Source organism: Tympanuchus pallidicinctus, unplaced genomic scaffold, assembly GCF_026119805.1.
Source record: "Tympanuchus pallidicinctus isolate F22 unplaced genomic scaffold, pur_lepc_1.0 scaffold30, whole genome shotgun sequence".
NCBI lineage: Eukaryota > Metazoa > Chordata > Aves > Galliformes > Phasianidae > Tympanuchus > Tympanuchus pallidicinctus.
The window spans coordinates 1,723,210-1,748,532 of record NW_026294748.1 but is presented as its reverse complement, the minus strand read 5'-3'; the positions used below and the strand labels follow the sequence as shown (position 1 = coordinate 1,748,532).

The window sequence follows — 25,323 nt, the reverse complement described above, 5'->3', positions numbered from 1 at the left end:
TTCATTAACCTTTCCCCTCCCAGACGAGTCACAAACTGAAAATATAATCCCTGTAGCATTGCTACTATGGGAAAATCCTAACTGGATGTCCAAAATACGATATTACTTCTCCAAAGGCTAACTGAGGAATCCTATAAAAACGGCACACACAAAATGGAAACCATGCAGATAGATCACCATAGGTAACAACAGTTTGATTTCACACCTTATTAGCTGCACATTGTTGCTCTGTTTTCCCTTTTTTGAAGCATTTTGGTGCTTCACCTTTCCATCCATCCCTTCTCATATCTCTGGTCTTCTTTCCTGGATGGAACAAACCCACTCCTGAGGTTCTTCCAGGTGTGCTTGTGACAAATCCTGAACACTCCCAGGCTTCACAGGATTTGGAGAAACCTTTGGATCTCCTACGGGAGAGATGTGCTCGTACCACACACAGGCAGCCCAGTGCAATTAACAGAGAGCCTCATTATTTTAAGAGAAGATTTGCCACTGCTTCCAAAACTCCAAGCAAGAGCAAAGTCAATGCAGATTGCAGGTTATCTTTAAGGCTAGTTCAGACAAGGAAATAAATGCAGTCTGATCATGACAGGTCTCCCTCTCCTCTGCCAGAAGGGAATTGCTCCATCACCTGCACCCAGAATAGCACTTGGTATCCACTGCCATCATTAATTTATTCCCCGTGAATCCCTGCAAATTAGTGAGACCCCAGAGATGCACACAGCCCACCTGTTCTCATTGTCTGCATCCCCGCTCCTGGCTTTGACATTTGGAGGCTTGGTAGCAGATCTCAACACTGGCAAATGGGGCCATAAACCATCTGATAATGTGATACCTGCCAGCCCCAGCCCTCCCGCGTGGGGAAGCAGGGCTCAGGCAGCCAGCAGGCAGGGAGAACCGAGTCCAGGAGAGCTGCTTTTAGCAATGCTGCTCAGAGGGGGCTCAGAGGAACGGGTTACTTTGAGGTGGTTGTCTATGGGACAGCAGGAATTTCAAAGATAGCAAATCCCTGGAATTTTCACAGAAATAAGCAGTGTCTGAAGAGGGGCTGTAAGAAAGGACAAAAGATATTTTAGCAGGGTCTGTTGTGATAGGACAAGGGAAAGCTGTTTCAAACTAAAATGGGAGATCTAGACTGGAGCTGAGGAAGAAGGTTTGGCAGTGAGGGCGGTGAGGCGCTGGCACAGGTTGCCCAGAGAGGCGGTGGTGCCCCGTCCCTGCAGACAGCCAAGGTCAGGCTGGACGGGGCTGTGAGCACTGCTGAGCTGTGGGTGTCCCTGTGCGCTGCAGGGAGCGGCACCAGGAGGCCTTCAGCTCCCTTCCAACTCAAACCATCCTATGATTCCACAGTAGAAACCTCCTTTTACTGTTCCTTCTACATCCTACAGCAAGTCCACGCCTTCAGTCCATAAGAAACTCAAACACATTACTTGCACCCGTTCACTTGACCCTCACACACATCTGGGGAGCTGGCAATGGTCAGATTCATTCCTAATCAAGCCAGAATTAAGAGCTTTTAAAAATAAATATCAACACTACAGAGAACCTTCCAGCTAAGGGAATCTTAGAGCAGTTTACACTCAACTCCACCAACTGCAGCTGCTGTTGCCCTGTTGACTCCAGCACCAATTTGCACCCACCAGGGATTGGACTCTAAGAATATGCATTTTAACAAATGGATCTGCAAGCATCAGCCTCCACGCAGCATGCTTTGCTCCCACTCACCCCCCCCACTATCCAGTCAGGGGTAAACTGCCACTGTAACGAGCATCGCTTTGCTCTGCTGCCAGCAAGGAGGTAGCAAGATGTGAATTTGCTCCCAAGCCCTTCTCAGCTCATGTTCCTGACTGTCACATCAAACCCAGCAGCTTTGTCTGCTGACTTATTGTGTTGGGAGGGAGGCAGGGGTGAATCCTGACAAACAAAGTGAAAGGACATGCCAAAACTTCCTGGAGAGGCTGTGCTGTGGAGCAGCACACCCAAGTGTGGTTATGCCACTGATTCCAGCTCATTGAGGAGTTGGATAAATATTTTCACAGAGCTCAGTGTGCTTGGGCTGAGTGAACAATGCTGAGGCTCAAGCTGATGCTGTGACATGGGGTTGGCCATGCAGCCCCATTTCACGAGCCATGCCTGTGGGACAGTGCTTGCTTTCCCTTGGCAGTCGTGAAGGATGACATCTTTGGAGCTCAGTTATGCCTTATTTCCTGCTTTCTGCTGCATGAGGTGCTGAGCAAGTTGTGCTTACACCACCCACTGCTAAGGGAGAAGCCATGAAGCTAGGGCTTCCCCAACCCAGAAACAAGCACTGATCCGTATCTGCTGTGCCTCACTGCAGCCAAGGAGAAAGCAGGACTGCAGCAACCACACAGCAGGCTCACGTGGCTCAGCCTCCATGCCCAAATCTGGGCAGCTCAAAGCAACCCCAGCGCTGAAATCCAATGCTGCAGCCATCCACCAAGCCCAAGTCCCAACAGCCTCCCAAACATCAGCTGCATTTGGGGCATTAATAAACCCAGCCAAGCAACCTACAGCTGCCCAGCTCTCTGAGTTCTGCACTGCTGGGCCAAGCAAAGGCTGAGGTGTGATATGAATCACGCCGGGATTCCTCAGCAAAGCCCCATTAATGAAACTGCTCAGATCCATTACAGTTCTTAGCAAGCACTGTAGAGATGAAAGCCTTATTTATGAGTAAGATATATCTGCAGAGGGAGCAATAAACCGCAAAGCAAAGTATGAAGGTTTGCAGCAAATGTAGTAAAGTTTTATACTCCTGGAAACTAGGAATAAAAGATAGAACCATTTAAAACAAAGTGGATGGAAAGGGTTTCCACAGGACTGTAAAACACTCCTACAGTAGTTAATTGCAGCATAGAAACCTCAACCAGAAAGAGAGCTGCTTAAATCTGTCAATGAGTAAAAGAGGAAACAAGGGTGAGAGGTAACAAGCGCACAGGGCAGGGTGAGTCTTGGGGTTGAGACCACGCAAGGGGTGAGACTCAAACCTGCTGCCAATAGAACCACCAGCTTTTGTGTCTGCAACTCCAGTGATGCTTATGGGAGAAAGCTACAGAACTGCAGTAGCCCCTGTGTGTGTGAAAGCAGTATGGCAGGTGCTGTTTGGAAGCTTGCATCTCAGAAAATAAATACATTTTGCCTTTTAAGAATACAGCTGTCTCCTTTCCCACTTTTCATATCATTCAAATAACTCATTTTCAACAAATACTTGTTCCCCTTCTCTAAAATTATCTGAAACTGAAACCATTTGTTTCTGCAGCACTCGCCTTATGCATTTTCCTGCAAACATAACAGAAGAGGACATCTAATTTCATTGCACTTAAGAATTATGTAAAAAAGAGAGAAGAGTGCTTCTACTTTAAGGCTCCCAGAACAAGCAGCACCCATGTCATCACCCAAATACCAGCCCACGCTGGAGGTGGGCATCCACTATTGCTATGCCCAGCAGGGATCCCTCTCTCTGACCCCCACTCAGGAACACTCTGATGGCAGCACAGGGAACACAACTCCATAAAGATGTCAATGACACTGAGAAGCAGCTCTGTGCCACACAACACTGCACCTACCTGCTTCCCGAGGGCGAGGATCCACCTGCACTTCATGTGAGGGGGCATCACAGGTGTGCTGCAGCAGGTTTGGTGTTGCAGGGTCTGGATCACCCCCAGCAGCTGCTAAAGCTCAAAAACAATCCTCAACTATAGCCTAGGTCTGATCCTGCACTCTGCAGGTGTAACACAAGCTAACTCAGTTCCAAATTGGCACTGACATCACAGCAGCAAGATCCAGGTAGAACCCAAACAACAAAAACCCAGAGATGCTGCAGCACCCTGCTTCCCAAACACCCTTTATCACCTCCACAGTGCTGCAGGTGCTCCTTATGGTGCTGATGAACCCAGGATGAAGCACAGCCCTGTCCTATCAGCCTTCTGTTCTTCCCCTCCCTACGCCATTTCTGCAGGAACTTTTTTTTTTTCTTTCCTTCTCAATTTTTCCTCCCTTTAGTGGCAGATATTGTGCATTATCCAGTAAAGTAACCAGAGAAACACATTCCACTCACCACAGCATAAATATCGAAATGCTGTTTATATCAATCAGAGAAGCACTTAGGTAGAGATGACAATGGAGCCCACAGAGCCCTAATCACATACTTTGATTGAACTAAAAGTACCAGGGAAAATGGAAATCAGATGTCTAGCAATGAGATTTCAATAGAGATGGAAAGCAGGGAGGCAGGAACGCACAGGGAGGCTGCAGACAGTTGCACAGGAGCTGTGCTGGTGAAGAGCTCCAGGAATGAGCCAAAGGAGCAGGAATCTGCCTCTGCCAATCGCAATCTGGTCTTACAGATCTCAGCCCAATATCTTGAAAGGTAATAAATCTAAACTCTGGGCAAGTTCACAAGCACGTAGACCTGGCTTTGTTCTCTGTGACCCGCAGCAAGCCTGGGGCTGAGAGGGCAACATCAGTGCTCATCTACATCCTCAGTGCTTTCCTTAGGGGCGCAGGCTGCAGCACCACTGGATTTTCATTTTCAGCATTAGATTTACTGCTGGCATCTTCCCTTTGGTGAGAGTGTTCCCCTTGCAGCTGGTACACATACCTGGGGGGATGAGGCAGGGCAGCTGCGCGTTGGCATAGCATGCAGCACTTTCAGTCTTTCCTTGAGCACCCAGAATTGAACAGGAGGCAGAACTCCTCCTCCTTTGGGAACCATTCCTGAGCCCAGGGCCAGGCAGGGGCTGGCTCTGCCCTGCAGCAGCTCAGCCTGAACCCAGGCCCCAGGACAGCTGCTCTGGCACAGAAATGCCCTGAGCAGCCCCAGAGCAGCTTGGCAGACCTTAGCTCACGGTGAGGACAGGTACATGTGAGTACCAAGCTAAGGTCTGTGTGCTATAAAAACATGCATCTCTGTTCCCATTTCAGATGGCAGGCAAACAACCTTGGTGCCACTACCACTTATTCTAGTGCACCACAAGCTGTGTATGATGGCAAGGGGGGAACACTTACAGTGTGCAGCCTGGGGACATCCCAGTGCAAAGAAGCTCCAAGGGTCAGGAGGAGCACTTGAGAGACCTTTCAGCCCCGGGCTCCAAGGAGACACGATGACGGAGCAGCCCATTTAAGAGCACTCCTCATCCGAGCTGGCATTATTTTAACACTCATACCTTTGGCAGTTGGTTTCACATCAGCAGCTCCGGCCACGCAACCGGTTGTGAGAAGCAGGGTTTATGGGGCGAAGTCACCTCGGGATCCTTCGGCCTGAGGGTTCCCAGGTACGTCTGCGTTGCAAAGCCGAACGCCGGCGCGGGTTCCGATGGATGCGGCGCGGGGCGATGCTGACACCGCGCGGCCGCAACAGCGAACGGCGAGGAGCGCGGAGATGTGCGGCACCGGGTGAAGAAGGTGACGGCCCCGAGTGGCTCCACGGGAGGGTGGGGTTGGGTGTCTGGACCGATTTGTTCTCTGAAAGAGCTGTCGGGCCTTGAAACAGGCTCCCCAGGGAGGCGGTGGGGTCACCCATTCCTGGATGTGTTCAGGAAATGTGGGGATGTGCCACTCGGGGCTGCGGTCAGTGAGCATGGTGGGGGTGGGTTTGGGGATCTGAGAGGTGTTTTCCAACTTCATAGATTGATTCTGAGAAGTGATTCCTCATCCTTCCTACAGCTGAGAATACAGCAACCCTCTGCCAGGGCTTTGAATGGCCTTAAAACTTCCTTATTGCAGAATCACAGAATCACGAGGGCATCCACAGCCTTTCTGGGCAGCTGTTCCAGCACCTCACCACTCTCATAGTTAAGAACTTCCCCTACATCCAACCTAAATCTTCCCTCCCTCAACATTTCCCCTTATCCTGCTGTTATCTACCCCTCCAGAGAGTTGATTCCCCTCCTGTTTGTAGGCTCCCTTTAGGTACTGAAAGGCTGCAATGAAGTCACCCTGCAGCCTTCTTTTCTCCATGCTTATCATCTCATATGACTTGGTTATGCTATTAAGGTACATTCGGATGCTCTAACACTGTTTACAAAGATGTAGGAGTCAGCTGTGCTGATTCACACTGTAATGCTTTATTGCTGTCAATTACTGTAAAGCCATGGACATGCAACGTGCTCCCAGGGATTGTCATTAATTGGAGTCATTTGTAAAGGGGACTGTGTGGCTCAGGGGCTGCTGATGGAATTGCAATAGGAAGTGTTATGGAAGAAGTAAAACAGTGGGGGAAAAGAAAAAAATGGAGAGAGCAACAGAAAACACACAGAATTGTGGAAAGGCCTGGGTTGGAAAGGATTGCAATGATCATCTGGTTTCATCCCCCTGCTATGTGCAGGGTCAACCACCAGTCCAGGCTGCCCAGAGCCACATCCAGCCTGGCCTTGAATGCCTTCACACATAGGGATATTGGTCATGGGGTTATACTGGTCGTGAATGAGAGTGAAATGCAGCAAGTTTATTTCTTAGGGGGGAAAATTGGGTTGTAAAAGAGAAGCTGTGAAAGCGACGCAGATTTTGAGAATGTTCTCACTGGATCTCTACAAAAAGAGGCCCTTCGCAAATCTATTTCTGCCAGAACAATCCAGCATCAAATAAGAGCGATAGCACATGAAGATGCTGAAAGGCTGAAATGAGTCAAAGATTGCGAGTATCGTAAAGGCTTCATGTGACACAAGATCAGGGAGGAAACAGAGGGTTTTGTCCACCTCCGCTGGGTTTCCTCTCATTTTCTTGGTAAGAACTTCATAAAAAGCCCCAGAGGAGCTCCTAAGGGCTGTGCTGTAATGTTTGCACCAGTGCAGGCTTTGCGCTGCGCTGGAGAGCTCAGAACCTCTCTGACACTCAGCACTTAATGCTGAGCATAACATAATTGTTTCTATAAAGACCTTTGTGGCTGTCACAGAGGCGCAGTAAATGCAGGGATCCAGCAGCTGCTGACATGTTCTCTGCAAATAACATGGCCAGGTCTTGTAGCGCGGGTGCCTTTAATCGCTGTTTAACTGTTTGAACATCAGCATCGCTGGAGATTTTTATGGTCTGTTTAAAAAGCACAATGATTCCCTTCATGGGGAAGTTTGTAGCTACAATTACCCTTCTGTTGCAACCTGTCAGGAGTAATTGAAAGTCTTTCCCAGCCAGCAAGCTGGGGCATCCTGCTTGCCTTTTGCTCTCTCTGGCAAAAAGCACAGCATCAGCAGCTGGAGCATCCCTGGCAGGTGCTGGTGGAAGCAATGCAGGTGGAAGCAGTGCAGGCAGTTTCAGATTGAACACAGCACTGCCGGCGTAAAAGGGTGAGAAAGGATGCTGAAAGAGGTGGCAGCCCAGCTACAGCTCAGTTTATTCAGCTTGAAGCTGCTATTCTTTCTGCTTCTCGCCCTCTCTTTGTACGTGTGTCAGTCACAGGTGTTCAATGGCCCTAATGAAAATTGCATGTAGGGATAAGGTGTGCTGTTATTGTATTAGCTGGTGTGACCCATTCTTTTAGGCTCTCCAGTGAAAGAATTGTCATCTGCGATGGCTTTGTCTGACTGATCTCTCTATCATTTGGTGTAATTACAGGCACCCGCTTTCTAGCAGGATAGCAGGGCATGGAGAATTTTCAAGCATCTACTTTCAATTGAGCAGCCCCATTACCATGGCAGTGAAAAAAGATTGTCATCTGCACGGAGAAGTCATCGAGGCAGCTGAATAACCCAGAAACGTGTGCAATCAGGCGAGAGGGAAGGCTCTGCCAACGTGCAATCAGCTCTGAGGCTGCACTGCAGGCGTAGGACAGACAGACCATGGGTTCGTGAACTGCCTGACACTGCTGGAGCCCCGTGCCTTGCTAGAAGGGAAGCTCAGGGATCTGTAGCCAAAAACAACAACCTGTAAGTGAGGCCAGTAAGCAGCCATGCTTCTTTTTCAGCCTGTGAGCTGGGAAGAGGAAATGACATCGCCCAGGAGAAAAAGCAGCGATTTGAGAACTGCTTGCTCTTCTTGTGATGCATTGAAACAGCTTGCCCAAGGAGGTTGTGGATGCCCCATCCCTGGAAGCTTTCAGGAATGCTGGATGTGGCTCTGAGCAGCCTGGGCTGGTGGTTGGTGACCCTGCATGTAGCAGGGGGTTGGAACAAGATGATTATTGTGGTCCTTTTCAACCCAGGCCATTGTATGATTCTTAAGTGTCAGGCAGTGGAAGGCAAGGTTACAAACAGCGCTAGGAAAAACATGTGCAAAATTTGAAACAGTTTCTCTTGTAGGGTATTTTTTCAAGTAGAGGCCATGCAAGACTGCCACAAGCAAGCAGGTGTCCATCACCACATCCCACAGCTTTCAACTTGGTAAGTTGAGCACAGCAGCAAGTGCAGAACAGCAGCACCCATTTGGAGATGCCCAACCCATGTGTAGAAAGCTAATGATGGTAAAGCTGTCAAACAATTCCAGCCAAACCCAAGGGGACCCAGTAAAGAAAAAAAAACAACACAGAAGAAAGTAAATGAGGCTCCAGGGAAATTAAGCCAAAGTGGAAGTCCTGGCAGAGTAGGGTAATAATTTCCTTTCTGAATGAGTAACTGTTTAGAATTTAACCAGGCGAACACGATTAAACCAAATGAATATAAATTCTAGGTGCGGTAGTAAGTAATGAACTGAAGAAAATGAACAGGGTCCAATTAACAAGAAAATAGGATATGCCATAATGCATTGAAATCTAATGAAAAATGAATGCAGAACTTCCCCTTTTGGCATTTTTTTCCCAGATGGAAAATATCCTTGTTTTACATCCAGCATATTCTAAAATATTCAAGAGATTACAGTTGCTGAGAACTGTACTTACCATACAATCAGGCAACATGGGAAAACACTGGAGAAGTACATTACTTGAAAGATAACTGTCCAGAACTCTGCTCAAACATAAAACCAGAAGTTTCATCTTCACATTAAAGTGTAATGCAGCTGCTTAAAGAAGGAATACAAAGCAGCCTGCCTAGGTTAGTGTCATTACAAGAGGCAGTACTTGGGATGGTAGAGGCTATCAGACAGAGTATTGCAGCAATAAAACAGAATGAAGAAATGAAGTGCTCAGTTCTCCAATCAACGCTGTGAGGTTTTTCTCCTTTTATTATTATTAAAGAGAAGAAAACAAAAAACAACTATCCTCCATCCTGGAGGCTTGGCTTCACAACAGCTATTTGTAGTCGCACTGAAAAGTTCTAAGAAGTTCATCCTACTGCTTGCAGGTGAGCTCTCAAAGTAGCAACCTGTAAAAAGAAAAGGCTGAGAACACAAGGACAAGACACACAAAGCTTCCCATCACAGTTTCTCAACCCTCCAGGAATCAAGACTCATTCCAAGCTTTCCTGCACCTGTATGCCACCCATTTAGTTAATCTTAAAAATCTGTATCCCAGTTTTTAAACTGGGATGTTTAATCAGAACCATCTGATATTTATTTGAAGGCCCCTTATATTAGCATGGAAATGACCTGCCGCAGTTGGCTCCACTGTGCTCAAGCTACCAGCTGGCAGCTGCCGTCATCAGTGAGGGCTCCAGGAGCCTCCCCTACTGCACTGAGCAGCTTCACTGAGTGCACTGCCTGCTCCTGAAGCTGCAGCAGCAACTTGCTCATGCAGCTAAGCAACCACCACTCATAGAACAAGGGCAAGGTCATAGAAGGGCTCAAGATCCCTTCATCCCCACCTCCTGCTGTGGGCTCATTATCCCCCACCAGCTCAGGCAGCCCAGGGCCCCATCCCACCTAGCACTGAGTGCCTGCAGGGATGGGGCACGCACAGTTCTCTGGGCCGCAGTGCCAGCACCTCGCTGCCCTGAAAAAATCCTTTCCTTACATCTAACCCAAACCTCCCCTCTTTTAGTTGAAAGTCATTCCCTCCTGTCCTAACACTATCTGCCTATGTAAAAACCTCACTCTCCTCCTGCTTAGCAGCTCCCTTTAGGCACCAGTAGGCCACGACGAGGACTCTCCACAGCCTTCCCTTCTCCAAGCTAAATAACTACAGCTCCCTCAGCCTTTCTTCATGAAAAGCGCTTCAGCCCACACACCACCAGGCCACGGCTACCCGGCCCTCGGCCAGACTGCGAGCTCACAGCGCGCTGCCCTGCTGCTTCCTGAGAAACAACCCACCTCACACCACGCTGCCACAGCCACCCCCACCCCGCCCGCTACTTCCGCCCGGGCCGCCGGAAGTAGGCGGTACGCGCACGCGTTCACCACGTGACCTCGCTTCCTTCGGCGCCTGCGCAGGAGCAAACGGCGGCCCCGTTGAGCGCGGGCGGCTCGGCCGCGGAATGGGGGGAACAGCCGCCGAGGCGGACCGGACGCTGTTCGTAGGGAACCTGGACCCCAAGGTCACCGAGGAGCTGATCTTCGAGCTGTTCCATCAGGTAGGGCATGCCGCCCGCTGCGCTTTATACTCAGGCGGGCGGGGCGGGGCCGGACGGGCGGCCTCCCGGCGCCATAGCGGGGCGGGCCCTGGCTGCGTACGGTGGCTGCGGAAGGACAAATTTCTGCCGAGTACGAAGCAGCGCCCCCGCGTGGGCTCCGCATCTCATGTGCGGCCACAGACGTCACCGTGGCGGTCCAAAACAAACAGTGGGATCGAGTGCACCCTCAGCAGTTTGCTGGTGACACCGAGCTGAGTGGTGCCAGTGATACGATGCAAGGAAGGGATGTCATCCAGAGGAATACCAGAACAGGGCGGTGAGGCACTGGCACTGCTGCCCAGAGAGCTGTGGGTGCCCCATCCCTGCAGGCACTCAGGGCCAGGTGGGATGGGACCCTGGGCTGCCTGAGCTGGTGGGGGGCAGCCCTGCCCACGGCCGGGGGTTGGGACCAGATGATCTCCAACCTGAGCTATTCTGTGAGTCAGATATCACCTGGTGCATTGGTGGGATCTCTCCTGCTGCTCCATTACATGCCACTTCGTTTAGGTTTTCCTTGTCGGGAAGCTGCTTGATTTGTCCTTTAACATTGCTTTGCTTTATAATTCACAGGCAGGCCCGGTAATTAAAGTTAAGATCCCTAAAGATAAAGATGGTAAACAAAAGCAATTTGCATTTGTGAGTTTCAAGCATGAAGAATCTGTCCCATATGGAATGAATCTCCTTAATGGGATCAAGCTCTATGGACGGCCCATCAACATCCAGTTCCGCTCAGGTACACAGAAGCATTCAGTAGCCCTGTTGCTAGATGGAAAGAAAACTGCCACCTCCTTCCTTCCTCCTGATCTGGCAGAGTTACAGTTATTGGCTTATAGCAGCTGTTGCTTGTGCTTCTGTCGCAGTGTTGCTCACCTGCTCCCTGGTGATGCTGTAGAGCAGTGCTGTCACATAGGGTTGTGCTTTTATCCTTGTGCTTTAGCGGGGGATCTGTCTGCCAGTTTTGGGCATGGGCAGTGCCCAAGCTGAGGCTTTTCTTTGATTTTGATTATTTTCTGTACCCTTGAAGGCCCTTCTGAATTATCATGCTAGTGCTAATCTCTGCATCTGACTCAGGTAAAGAGAGGCATGTTGACCAGAACTGCACAGCCTGATTGCAGCTTCCCCAGCTGGGCATTAAGGCAGTTTATGGTATCTTGTTTTGGAAGCTGGGTTATGTACTTTTGCAGATTGCTGATGATACTTAAGAGCTAATTAATCACGTGGAAATAATTAGCATCTTACAAGTTCGTTTCCTATCCAATTTGCTCCAACCTGTGTTTGCGGATCTCACGTTTCTCCTCAGGGAGCAGCCACGCATCTCAGGACAGTAATTCGTCATGTTTGCCACATGGAGCAGCCAGCCTGGGCCCTTCTGGCACACCACATCCAGCCAGCAGGTATGAGGCTGCACCAGTAGTACACTTGCATCGTTGAAGCTGGAAAACGTATTCACACATTTAGCTTTCCTGATTCTCATTCCAAGCACAATTCAGCCTTTCTTCCCTGTAGATTAAGTACTTGCATTGTTGTTACCCTCAGCACCCTACATTATTGGTACCTAAAAACCCAATGCAAAAAAGAACGGCATCATCTTGAAAGTGTTTTTTTTCAGAAGATCTGTTTCACCAGTGCTTCTGGCCCAAGTGACATTTCTTATTAAAAGGTGTTTTCATACAAGCATAGAAAAGATCTGGTGATGTGAAGCGAGTGCTGCCTCATACCCTGTGCAAGCCTGTCTGCACTTTCTCACAACATTAGTTAAGGGTATCTATTTTTCTTTATCCTAATGGTAGCAACGCGACTACACTGCTAATGCCCCTTAGACTGGCCATAGTCTCGTGTTAGAAACATTTAAGACTAACTTTCCTTATCTTTTTTTCTGCAGACACGACAGGAATACTGATGGTATGGTAGCAGCAGGGTTCTCATCTATGCAGAGGTCTTTGCCACCTCATGACAACCTTCAGAGACAAGCAGGGGTAAGCTGTGCTCTTCTGTTCATGGTGTCTAACCCTGCAGTCACTCAGAGCTGATGGATGATGACATGCAGAGGAGTTGTTGCCACTTTTCAGTACTCAGATGTTTCCTGTAATTATTGTATTAAATCGCAGGAACATATTGTTGGAGTGTTCAACTGACAATTGCAGAAGATAGACGGTTCCTTCTGCTGAGCTGTTTAACACTGGGGCAGTCTTTGGGCTTTACAAGTTGAGCTGCAGATAAAGCAGTCAGTAGCAGCCAGTCTGTGTTCAGTCTCCTTTTGTTGGTGCATTTCCATTTTCCCTTGCATTTGCAGCTTGATTAACGTCAAAGAGGCTGACAGAGGAGTATGAAATGTGCCGTAGAATAATTTGAGCGCCCTGCCAGCAGGAAAGCACATTCAATCCACCGGGCCTTTTTCCTTCTGTTTTTCAGATGCACGGCGCTGCGTGGCAGCAGTCTCAGCCTGGCTTTGCTGTGCCTGGGTACCAGCACGGCCATTCCCTCGCTCACCCATCAGCCTCCCACATGCTGCGGCGTCCGGACATTGCAGTGCTGCGCAAAAACAGGATGGGCTCCCACCCCTACTACCCAGACAACAGGCATTTGGGCCGAGAACAGCGTGCAGGGGACCGGGGGCCTGACTATGGCAGGGGTAAAAGGGATGGCTATGAAGACAGAGGGCACATCTCTGAGCACCATTACCGAGGGAGCAGAGATGAGCCATTCTACGACGATAGGAATCGCAGTGCATGGAGCCACGATTACGACAGCAGAAGAGAGAGCTACCGAGAGGGCAGCTGGCGCTTGACGCGGCACTGACACGTGGGCTTTAAAGAACTTTATGCAAAAGAAAGATAAATCAAAGTTCCCTTTTAACATTTGTAAATCTAGTGACGTCGTAATCCTCCAAACCTAGCAGCTTGATTTTAAACGTGTGAACTCTACACCTCAGGGCTTTATGCAAGAAAACAAATGTGCCACAGTTTCAGAGAAAGCATCGTGCATTATAAAGAGTCTGTGTATTTTTGTAGTGCAGCTGAGGGAGGCCTCTCTGTTCCAGGTGTAGCTGCACATCTTTTTAAACAGATTTTAAGTGGTACGATGCTTTGTGGCATCTCAGCGTGTTTTGATACAGAAATGATTCCTTTTGTATACCCCTCGTCTTGGAGAAGAATCCTACCAAGTCTCCCTGTGGATAAACCATACTCCTTTTAATGCTGTGTCAGTCTGGTTTCGTTCATTCGACTCACCTGCGTTTTATCCTTTGATGGTGTAATTCCTTCACGAAAAGTCCCCTTGGTGGCTGGGAATCGGAGCCGGTTTGGTCTGACTGCAGCCACGCAGGAACCAGCTGCAGCCTCACGCATTTCCCTAAGGGTAGAAGCAAACAAGATTTTAAGCCGCCCCCGGTACCCTGAGGGAGGTCCCGCGTCGCGCCCCGCCCGCTGCTCCCGGCGCTCCCCGCGGCCCAAACTACGTCTCCCAGCGGCCCTTGCGCTCTCCCCCCGCTCTCGCCCTGGGGCCGCCGCCGTGGGGCATGCCGGGAAATGTAGTGCGGCGGCGGCGCTTTGCGGCCTGGCCGCGATGCTCGGCGGCAGCCGCGGTGGCCTCGGTCGCCTGCGGAGCTGCGCCGGGCGGCTGTGGCGGGGCCGGCGGCGGGCGGCGGCCATGGCCGGAGGCGGCGGCATGGGGCAGCGAATGGTCTGGGTGGACCTGGAGGTGCGGGGCGTGCCGGGGTAGGGGGCGAGGGGGTCGAGGGGAGGGCGGCGGGGCGGCCCGCGGAGGGGGAGGGAGGCCGCGATGACGGTGCCGCTCCGCTGTGTGGCAGATGACGGGCCTGGACGTGGAGAAGGACCAGATCCTGGAGATGGCCTGCCTCATCACCGACTCCGACCTCAACGTGCTGGCCGAGGTAAGCGCGGCCGGGTCCGGGGAGCCTCGGCGTCCCCAGGGCGGCGATCCTCAGGATGGGATCCGCTGAGCGTCGCCGTTTTCTTCCCCGCAGGGCCCCAATCTGATCATCAAACAGCCCGACGAGCTGCTGGACGGCATGTCCGAGTGGTGCAAGGAGCACCACGGCAAGGTACGGCCGGGGAACGGCGCAGGTCGGAGTTATGGCTCGTGGCGATCTCAGCTGCAGGGGGAGAAGAGCTGTTCTGAGCCCAAGGGCCGCGCTGTGAGGCTGTTCCCGCAGTCCCACGTGTCGCTCAGGGTACGCTGCAGCCGTGTTTGTGTGTCTGTAACGCTGGGAACTGCTTGGTTGTGGGGTTGGCATCCGGGCTTATTGCTAAAGAAGGGGACAGGCTCTCTGACAGGGTCTGTTGTGGCAGGACGAAAGGAAATGGTTTCTAACTGAAGGAGGGGAGATTTAGATTGGAGATAAGGAAGGTTTGGCAGTGAGGGCAGTGAGGCGCTGGCACAGGTTGCCCAGAGAGGCGGTGGTGCCCCGTCCCTGCAGACAGCCAAGGTCAGGCTGGACGGGGCTGTGAGCACTGCTGAGCTGTGGGTGTCCCTGTGCGCTGCAGGGAGCGGCACCAGGCAGCCCTTGAGGCTCCCTTCCAACCCAAACCATTCTGTGATTATAAGTCTGAATAGTGCTCAAAGCTGCTTTCTAACTTGAGAATCATCAGCAAAGGACAACAGGCAGCGAATGGATCCAGGAGAGGGACAGAGCAACAGCACACAGAAAGCTGCAGACAGGGTGAGATAAGCCTGGGCGGCTCTGTGAATAGGATCCAGCTCTCTCATGCCCGCTGCTAATTGCCACATTCAAAGCATTGTGGCCCTCAGCATGCGATTAAGTTGGATTCAGTTCCCTGCAACTCCTCAGCCAGTCCCTCCTGTCAGACCTCCTCTGCATGGCGTGAAATAAGCACAGAACAGCTCTTACAGAGAAGAGCAGGACCTGCTGCAAAGCCCCAGCTAACAGTAGCTACAAAGTTGGCAAAGAATAGTCCAGAGCTGGCAAAAAGCAAACTTATCAGTGAAAATTAAGGCACTTGTATAACTAAACAGACTGATTAACTGTGTTTTTGCCTGTCCCCCTCAGCGTTGTAAGCCTAGTTGTTTTTTTTTTTTCTTTCCACTGAAAACTTAACTTTTGCAAGAATAGATTATTTTTTGGTTCTTTTAGTCACCAAGGAAAACTTCTTCCTTGCCCTTAGCAAGAAAGTGAATGGATTTTCAAATCCTTGATTACAAATTTAAATTCAAGGCAGTTTTCAATTAAGTGCTGAAGTTTTAAGACACTCACAACCCCTCCCCCCTCCCCCCTTTAGCATCTTACTCTCCCTAGGAAGGATTAGCAAGGGTTTGGAAAATGAATATTAATTTACTGTGATGGGAGCTTTTCCCCTTCTGCAGTTGAGGACACAAACTCAACTTCAGCTCACAAGTGAATTGAAGATGGTAGCGTACGTTATCGCTGCTCCTGAGGAGCTACTTATTTTTAATTGACTAAGAAAAGAGAAGCAATTAGAATATAGATGAAAATGCAGCCACATAATGAATTTTTTAACCACCACTTGGATCTGTCAAGTAGATTTTTGCGGCACAGTCACGGAAATATATAGCATAGCCAGATGGAAATAAATCACTGAGAACACTTAGAGCAGATTTGACATTTAACTATTGGAAAAAAAAAAAAAAAGAAAAAAAAAGCAGCAAGGAGCTTTTCTGATTTATAGGAATCTTGATAAACACTTAAGCCAGGATTCTGATTATTTCTGTTTATTTATACATACTGCTCTATGCTGGGGAGGCGAATGCCTCTCGTTAGGCAGAAATATAATACTCTCCTGGATCATGTACATGCAGGTGTAAATGAGGCTTGCATAATGGCTCAGTAATTGAGAGTAACACCCCAGAAAGTTCAGCAACAGAGAGGAAACTCAGAGGAACGTCGCTGTCATTAAGAAAGTTCTGTGGTCACCTTCACTTGTGATGGTTTGCACGTCTTGAAGAGGTGCCCTAAAGATATCCAGAGTGAACAAAGGCCATCGGACCTGCCAGAATATTATCAAAACAAAGTGAATTTGTCCTCTTACCTCATCCGGCCGTGCTGGGAGCAAGCAGCGCACGTCTGCCTGATCTTTTGCTGCTGAGCATTTCTAGAAATATCTGTGAAGATAATGTCTGTCTCGTTTCTGACGGATGGCTCTTTCTTGCAGTCTGGCCTTACTAAGGCTGTGAAGGAGAGTAAAATTTCACTGCAGCAGGCGGAGTATGAGTTTCTGTCCTTTGTACGACAACAGACGCCCCCCGGTCTCTGTCCTCTTGCAGGTAAAATGGGTTCTTTCTTAACAATAGTAATAATGTCATCCCTCCTGCAGTTCCCAGCTGGATGCTGAAAGGCTGGTTGATGCACATGGCAGGGATGCTTTGGTTTTCTGCACAGAGATCTAGCGTGCAAATCAAAATCTGCAAGTGGAGAAAGGTTTAGTAATGGCATCATCTATTCCATGGGTTCCCTAAAGCAGGCGTTGCACGTCGTTACTGCAGGAAGCTGAAAGTTCTTTTGAGCATTAATGATTCATTGTACAGTTATAATTGGGAAGGGCAACTTAACGGCCGATAGCAACTGTAAAAATCTGAACTGTAAACTGAACAGCATCTTTCCTTCAAACCAAGTATCAAACACGAACCTTCCAGCTGTCCTGTTACCTGGCATTGCACTCGGGACGTTTACATACGGCCTTGGGATTCTGCCTACATGAAATTAATACCGATGCCTCTTTTCGCTCGGTGGAAAACCCAATTCTTGTGTAATGCTTTGATACTTATCTGTGTGACAGAAATTGTAGTAACTGAAGAATTAATATAGGGATTATGTATTTAAGCCATGTGTGATCCTGAAATGAGAATCTGACAAACCTTTACAATCATATTTGCTAGAAAATGAGATATATGAGCTGCTTGTGAATAGCTTTTCATACCCTATGATCTTTCCCAAGCTTGCTCAGCCTGTTTCTAGTTTAGATGCTCATAGTAGCTTTGCAGTGCCTTTGAAGAAGTGTCTTGTTCTGTCTCTTTGTAGGTAACTCTGTTCATGCAGATAAGAAGTTTCTTGACAAGTACATGCCTCAGTTCATGCGGCATCTTCATTACAGGATCATTGATGTGAGCACCGTCAAAGAACTTTGCAGGTGAATATTCTCCAAATTGAATATCTCTATAGAAGATAATCTAGGGGAGCCTGCGACGTGGCACTGACATGCACCTTTCTAAAACAAGGCTGAAGGCTGCTGGATCATTGCAGTAGGGCTGGGATGAAGCATGCTCCAGGCACACAGCGCAATGCATGGCCATCTCGTTCTTTCATATCTTCCTCTCTTCTGTTCAGGCTGATGGACAGAATGAGCCATAAACAACTCAGAGTGGGGTCTTCTGGTGTTTGTAGTGCTTGGGTTCACAGGGTTGTGCCTTCCCTGTGTGCCAGTTTAACTTCTGAGCTTCTTTCACCAATTGTAACAAACCCAAAGCAGCCCCTGGGCATGTTACTGAATCCCAATTTCCTTTTAAAGTGAGGTTTCTTTCCACTTACAGACGCTGGTATCCAGAAGAATATGAATTTGCACCAAAGAAAGCAGCTTCTCACAGGTGAGGTTCCTACTTTTATCTCTAACAAAGCACGGCTTGTCACGCAGGAACCATGCGCCTCATGGGCAGAATGTGGAGCTGTGTGCTTCCTTTGATTTCCAGTCATGTTTGTTCTAATGAAAAAGGCAGCAGAGGTGGTACGATTGTGCACCCTGTCACACAGTTTGTATTCTCCAGCCAAAAGCTTGGGTAGCGTAAGGAAAGGAATTACAAAAATACAGAGAATCAAAAACGTCCTTATCTGTTCTCGTTCCATGTGTTTACTATTCAAGCCACAATGCTTGTTTGGCAGTGTGGATACATCTATCACTTCTTAGGCATCACGGTGAGAAACCACATGAAAAAGCTAGCTGAACGGGGCTTCTTTTCTGTCCTTGAATTGGGCAAAAGTTGTTCATAGATACTCTAAAATTGGAAGACTGCACATAGGGAGATAAGAGTTCTGTTCCTGGCTATTTCCTGAGTTTGTAATATGTCAGAGCTTGTTCTCCTTTTTGTGAAAAGGTTTCATTTTGAGTTTCGCTCCTGCCAGCATCTGAGGCATCCTTAAAAGATGGGCTTGCTTTGAGGTTTTTGAAGGAAATATTCTATGTAGTATTGACACGTAACTTCTAGAATGCTACATTTGCTAATATTGCGAGCTCTTCTGAATAGAGATTGTGGGTCTTGTGTAAAACTTGGGATCCATAGGCTTTGTTAAGTCCATATGCACAATGAGTGTATCCATTTTGCTCTTTCATCTGCTCAGACTCAAGTTGCACACCCATGCACTGGAACACCTACCCTGCCTTTTTGTAGGTGTTATTTGGTACGTGCAGCTCTGACTTTTCCTAAATTGCAGTGAAAGGAAGTAGCTGCATCTTTACCTCTTTGTTCTGAGGTGGCTTTGCTAGGCAGGAGAGCAGGCTGTGGTGGGAGTCACAGGTAGGTGTGCTGCACAGTGAAAACCTGCAGTAAGATTGCTAGTACTGCACAGACACACAGGCAGAGCACGGTAACAAAAGGCACTGGGTCCAGACAAGTCAGTCACCTGTGCTGATGGAGAAAGCAGATGAGTGGCCAAAGCAGGAGCTGCAAACAGGTCTCTTGAGCCCTCGTCTCTTTGTCGTCTTGGATCGATGGTGAATTGCTTTTAATAGTTGAAGCTGTAGAACCTGCTGGCTTTTGAGAGCTTCCATGTCCCACAGTGACACGAACTAATAAGCTGTACATTACTCTCTGGTATGCCAGCCTTGGTAGACTTTTATTGCTTTCCAAGTACCTAAGAATAGCGAGGCTTGTGTTTATTTCTGACAGATTTGTGATCCATGCATGTCAGAGTTTTATTTCTTTATTTCTTGCCTGGAATTTTTTAGAAGCATTAGAGTCTAGATGTAGCTGGAGACGTGTGCAGGCATTTTGAAACTCTCCTTAATTCTCTTTCAGAGCGCTTGATGACATCAGGGAAAGCATCAAAGAACTTCAGTTCTACAGAGATAGCATCTTCAAGAGGAAAACGGATGAAAAGAAAAGGAAACTAATAGAGAATGGAGAAAGTGATAAAACTGCCAGCTGATTGCTCACCTTACCAGGCCATCCCATAGCATATACTAGATGAATCTCCAGGTTCTTTCCTGTTTGCCAGTCTTTTGAGATGCTGCACCCTTATGTTACCTTGTTTCTTAACAGTTGATCAAATGCAGATGGAAGTCCAAGTCACTGCTTCTTTTCTGTTTGAGTAACAAATCTACACACTCAAATCTCAACAGCTTCTTTGTTTATACGTAATAGGTAAAATCTGCTGTTTGATATTCCTATTCCTCTGGTTTTAGATGCAGTCTTTCACTACACAATAAAAACAGTTCTGTTGAAGGATATTTTCATGCAGTTTTTCTTTTATGTTAGATGTATGTTCTTAAAATACTCTGCTCTATAACAGAACTGCCATGTACCTCCCAATTCTTAAGGCAGATCACGTGGCAAGGTGGGTCAGCGCGTGCAGCAGGGACAATAACATCCCAAAATGCAAAGACACGAGCATCGAGATTGAAGGAAAAAAAATCTATTGCTGATTATTGGGCAAAACCACAAAAGTAATTGAATCTTCCTGCGTCTGCACGTCCCTGATGTTTGCTGCATTGGTAATTACTTCATGTAGCAGCTTCTAAGGAGAAAGTACTGCAGAGCTTTACCAACATTAAGCTCTTTGCTAATGAAAATAGCAGTGGGGAAGGGTCTGAAGTGCTGGCCCAGAACTGTGGTGATGTCTGAATCTGTCCCCTGCTAGCTTGTTGATTCATGAGAGATGTATTCATTTTCTTTGATCGCACGTTCACGGGCTGTGATTATGGGCTGTCTTTGCTCTGAATTAAATCTGGTTCCACAGCAAGCAAAAATCTGGAGTTCTTCAATATGAGAGATCAAAGCATTTAAGTGTTAATGGCAAAAGAAACAAAGAATAAATATTTAAATGTTTAAAAGTAGCGTGGTTGTGCCACGAATAAAAGCAGCAATTAAACTGTGCAGCTGCTTTTTCTGTGCTGGGTGCTTGACTGAAGAATCGATTCAAGTCTCCTCTCTCAGCTCATGGCTCCTACTTTCAAAGCTTGTTTCAGGTTTTCAGATCTATATTACAGTGCACTGTAGTAATTGGCACAGAACCTCTCTATTGTGCAACGAAATCTCAAGTCAGTTGCAGGTGAGCACTGGGAAGCACTGGGGCACACACTAGCACTAGTGATGCCATTCTTCATCAGGTCCACATCCACAGTTTTCATCAGCTCTTGTTGAATTCTTCAGAAATGGGACTGGTGGGCTTCTCAGTCTTCTGTTGAGGGATCAGATGGTTCTCCTGCTTTTTATTTGCTGGTGATGTTTTGCTGCCCGGTGAGCACCAGGGTTCCTCGGCCTCCCAGGACATCCTCACACTCTGTGGCTGAACCTCCCCATGCCCTTGTACTGATTTCTCGTTTCCTGATGTGTTTTCTTTGTTTTTCCCCTTTTCACTTCCATTTACAGTGCTTAATATTTCCACGACTCCCTTGGCAGTGTGAATGAATAGGTTAAAAGCTTGCTAAACAGCGTACAGGCTTTACTTGAAGTGCATGAGGAGTCACACTGATTTAATGGGAGTGTTATGCGCTCATTGAACCATTTTGTGCATTCGTTTTTTAGGATGGAGCTCTAATTGATGGGGAGGAACACCCACAGCACAGCGTGTTACAGTATTGGTGTGAGCGCAGCTCGGCTCAAACCAGCAGAACCCATTTGTTTTCAAATAGACAATTATTAAGGTTAGAAAAGATCTCCAAGGTCACCGAGCCCAATCCCAACCCAACCACACCGTGCCACTAAACCCGAGTGCAACATGTGCACGGTTCTGGAGCACTTCCAGGGACAGTGACTCCAAATGCATATTCAGGTCTCCTGTTCTACGTGAATTCATCACATACAGAAAGGGCAGCCTGTGAACCAAACACCCTTCAGCTTACGTGGGCTTACAATGATAGTGGCTGGCGCTTGGAAGGTGTGCAGGGTGCCATGGTCCATCTCACACGTGCTCACACTGCTCCCTGCTTTGAACTCCCACCATCCACATCAATGCAGCTTTTCACAGCATCACAGCTGTTGGCCAAATCCTAATCGAGGAGCCATTATCAGCAACAGGCAAGCAAGCAAGATACATCCCAGGGTCAGCCTGTGGGCCTGGCTAGGAGGAAAACCACACACTGTGCAAACGGAGCACATTTGAGCTAAATGCACTGCAGAAAGCAAGAAGCACACAGCCCCTCACTGATCCTGGAGTGGTTTTCTAGAGATCTCCATTTTGCTGTTGCAACATGGCCTGCAACTGCAGTATGTGGTGATAGGCTGCTACCCAAAACAGCATGAGAGGGGAAGATTATCACGTTTACTGTCCCACACAGAATGAAAACCTGTTGCTTTTCTGCTCCCACTGTACAGGCAGCATGTTTTAACACATTGGCCTTCCATGACAAGATCATGTCCTGAGCCATCTGAATATACAAATGCCCTTTCATACATGGTAGACCTATGTATAACAACACAGATATCTCCTATGTACTCCTCACTTGAGTTAAACACAACTGTCTGCTGATTCCACACCAATACACCTTCATGACTCACTAATATCAACAGGCTTTGTTTGCTTGCTGTTCCCACTGTGTGGACACTCTGGCAGTGTCCAGAGCAGCTCCAGGAAACCCCTTGTACATCCCAATGCTGCATCCCTGCTCCTGTGCTCCCCCAGCACCAGTGGGGCAGAGGGCAGTCCCAGAGGTGCCAGCAGCGCCCCTTCTCCTGCACCAAACTGGGATGTGGAGCAGAGCTAAAAGCAGATAGGCAGAGGAATGGTTCACCAGCCTGCTGGGTGCTCACACTCCCCATTTTTCCCTCCATTGACTTATTTGCTCAACTTAAAGGCAGAAAGAAAAAAAAAAAAAAGAAGAAAAAAGAGAAAGCTGTTCTTGCCAGTTTTCCTGCAGGGACTCTAATCCTGCTCCTGGTGGCAACAAACCACACAAAATGCTGATTCTCAGCAAAGAAAAAAGTCTCTCCCTCACATTCAATACCTCCGCAGCTTTGAGGTGCTGCTGCAGCCGCCGGCTTCAACAGGGAGGAATTTAACCTGAAGCTACAATTCAGAAATAAAACACCTTCAATAAACAGCATGAAAACCCTCCACAAGCAGCAACCCGTAGTGATGCTCTGCCCTGAGAGGCATTGTGTGCCTGGAGCGAGGAGCTCAGGGCTTCGGGGTGGGGTGGGCATGCTTCATCCCAGCCCTACTGCAATGATCCAGGTGCAGTGGTTCCCCAGCTCTCTGCCCCACATCTCCCTCGCTGCCCACCAGCATAAAGGTCCTTCGCGGGGCTGGGAGAGCAAAGGAGAAACCACCGCTCTGCCCTCATCAAACAGAGCCGACTTAAAAGCACAAGATCTGCTGCTAAAGCCTTTGATTCAGCAAGAAATGTAGCCTTAAGTGCGAATGAATAAATAGCAGCTTGAGAGCCAGAGCTGCCATTTTCCCTTGTAGAGCCTAAGGGTGAGATTAGAGCGAGGTCCCAACCTTCCTGGGTCGGAGACTGTGCCCTGAACGATCCAGCTCTCACCAAAGCCAAGGACACAATCCATATGTTCTCCTGTAGCAACAAGATTTGCTTCGAAGCACTTTGACGTTTCTATGGTCACCTGGTAAACCGGAGTGCAAGCGGTGCAAGAGCTAATTATAATGGAAGTGAATATTTATGGGCTCCGGGGCTAAGAGGGGCCGCTCCGATAGTCTAATCTGATTTACTGCTTAACATATGTCAGAATATCGCACCCCTCAGTCCTTTGGTGGAGGGAGTTACTCATCTTATCCATAATTTAACACTACAGAGTCCAATCGTGCACTTGAATTAAAGCTTATCTTCTAGGAACCCATCCAATCTCCACTCAAAGACAGCAAGCGATGGCAAATTCATCATTTCCTTTGTTAAAGTGCTCCAGAGTTTAATTACTCTCATTGTTAGGAAGGTGTGTGGCATTTCCACGCTGCGTTTCTCTGGCTCAGTTTTCCCACTGGTTGGGTCCCTGTTAACCCAAAGCTCCCTCCATGCCACACACATTCTCCAAAGAACGTCACAGGCTCCACACGCTCACCTTGATGCAGTAGCAGAGGTGCTGCTCCATCAGCACTATTTTTACAGAATCAGCTTGTTTCCACACAATCTGTGCCTTATTACAACCTGTGTGTTTACTCATCCCTGGGAATATTTTTTAAATTAACACCACCAAACGAACTTGTATTTCTATCTCTGGAATCTATTAAGCGCTAAGTTCTCACTGCAGAGGTTTCAGCAGGACACGACTGACCACAATTTGCTACTGATTCTGAATGGAGAATGAACGCCTTCAAATGCTGAGGTTGGACAGGACCAAAGCAGCTCACCCTGGGACAGCCCAGCTAAGAGATCCACCAGTCCATAAAACAGAAGGGCATAAAAGAACACAGGGCGTATACGCATCCCTATTTCCTTTTTATGATCAGTATTAATAATAATGACCATCCAACACTTTTCAATCGCCCTTATTACTCCAACACCTGCTCTCCTAACCGTTGCAATCGTTGCTATCTGAAAGAGGCAGTTAAAATGGTTAATGATGCAAATAAATGAGTCTTTCAAACGTCTCTCCCCTTCCACGCCTGTTCCTCAGTGACTCCCAGGCAATGCAACTCTGCTTTTTAAATCCCCAGCACAGTGGACCAAGAGGACCATCCTCACCACTGCCATCACCACAGGGCTGGGACTGCACTCCTCCCACTCCCATTCCAGAGATACAGATCCCAGTGACAACCCCATGCTGCTGCACAGTGCTCTGTCTTTGATTTCCACTTTGTTATTTCCCCCCTCACTTTGAATTCCCTTTATTTTATTTTATTTTATTTTATTTTTTTTGGCGACCTACTTCTCCTTCTTTTCATATTTTATTCTATTTTAAGAGGCTTTTATTTTTCTCAAAACTTTCTCATTTTTTTTCTTTCTTTTTTTTTTTTTTTAAGGAAAATATGCCATCTGTGTTTATACATTTTTAAATATTGTTTATTCTTGCTTCTGAAGTAACCGTGGCGTATAAAGGATTCTCATCTCAATTTCCCCTATTATGCAACAGCTTTCCTGTTTTTAAACACCAGCATCTTTTTGAGGTTCAGATTTAGCACCGATTCATTATGTGTCTTGGTAAACCACAGATAAAATCCCAACAAAGCTCTCCATCCTTCGGTGGGGCCAATCCCTATAGCCCTACAGGGCTGGGGGAGCCCTGTGATACCCAGCAATCTAGAAACACCCAGTATCAAACACAACATCGGCTTCAAACGAGGCAACAGCAGCACCCACTGGAGCACCCTAACAACATTTGTTGCTCTCACAGTCATCGTTCTCCTATTGGACATGGATCTCTCCATGCATACGATAGAAGGGAATTTCATGACCCCTCCCTGCCCACACCTGAGCAAGAGCTGCCTTCCTTTGGCGAATGCCACCGTTGGTTTTGACGGCGTTATTTACTTGAATGGTTATTTATGTGCAGGGCACTTGGAAAGCTCAATCAATGGAGCACTTATGATTGCAGAGGTTTTTTGAATAATAAAACAACGCTCGGCGCTCGCGCTCTCGTTATTTATTTAATCAAAACGCCTTCTGAAAAATTACCAACTGATTGAAACAGCCTTGCTTGTAAATGACCAACAAATGAGATACAACCAAATCTTGTACGAGCTGCCATTAAGGGATCTCTCTACCAGAGGGCTGTCGGCATCGTGTGTCCATCCAGG

General features: G+C 48.0%; 3 protein-coding genes across 3 annotated transcripts in view; 2 read left to right on the top strand and 1 right to left on the bottom strand.

Annotated features, from left to right (window-relative positions):
• Positions 1 to 3,696, bottom strand: part of ZBTB16 (zinc finger and BTB domain containing 16) — an 87,881-nt gene extending 84,185 nt beyond the window's left edge. Inside the window, exon 1 of the mRNA XM_052697063.1 lies at positions 3,582 to 3,696. The gene's annotated coding sequence lies outside the window, so the exon portion shown is untranslated. The remainder of the gene's footprint in view (positions 1 to 3,581) is intronic.
• Positions 3,697 to 10,223: 6,527 nt separating this feature from the next.
• Positions 10,224 to 13,622, top strand: RBM7 (RNA binding motif protein 7). Its single transcript, XM_052697323.1, has 5 exons — positions 10,224 to 10,388; positions 10,998 to 11,160; positions 11,728 to 11,821; positions 12,310 to 12,403; positions 12,840 to 13,622. The coding sequence occupies exons 1-5, from the start codon at positions 10,293 to 10,295 to the stop codon at positions 13,224 to 13,226; spliced, it is 834 nt and encodes a 277-aa protein (XP_052553283.1). The 5' UTR covers positions 10,224 to 10,292; the 3' UTR covers positions 13,227 to 13,622.
• A 369-nt stretch (positions 13,623 to 13,991) lies between these two features.
• REXO2 (RNA exonuclease 2) lies at positions 13,992 to 19,861 on the top strand. The gene is made up of 7 exons (XM_052697466.1): positions 13,992 to 14,126; positions 14,236 to 14,319; positions 14,413 to 14,490; positions 16,577 to 16,688; positions 17,443 to 17,551; positions 17,952 to 18,005; positions 19,431 to 19,861. Exons 1-7 carry the CDS (start codon positions 13,992 to 13,994, stop codon positions 19,558 to 19,560), a joined length of 702 nt encoding a protein of 233 aa, XP_052553426.1. The 3' UTR covers positions 19,561 to 19,861.
• Positions 19,862 to 25,323: the final 5,462 nt, after the last annotated feature.

Bases quoted from the DNA above. Each gene is read 5' to 3' on its own strand.
- RBM7 (XM_052697323.1), top strand. From the start codon at position 10,293: ATGGGGGGAACAGCCGCCGAGGCGGACCGGACGCTGTTCGTAGGGAAC. The intron at 10,389-10,997 runs GTAGGGCATGCC...TATAATTCACAG, and splicing joins TCTTCGAGCTGTTCCATCAG to GCAGGCCCGGTAATTAAAGT. The intron at 12,404-12,839 runs GTAAGCTGTGCT...TCTGTTTTTCAG, and splicing joins ACCTTCAGAGACAAGCAGGG to ATGCACGGCGCTGCGTGGCA.
- REXO2 (XM_052697466.1), top strand. From the start codon at position 13,992: ATGCTCGGCGGCAGCCGCGGTGGCCTCGGTCGCCTGCGGAGCTGCGCC. The intron at 16,689-17,442 runs GTAAAATGGGTT...GTCTCTTTGTAG, and splicing joins CGGTCTCTGTCCTCTTGCAG to GTAACTCTGTTCATGCAGAT. The intron at 17,552-17,951 runs GTGAATATTCTC...TTCCACTTACAG, and splicing joins ACCGTCAAAGAACTTTGCAG to ACGCTGGTATCCAGAAGAAT.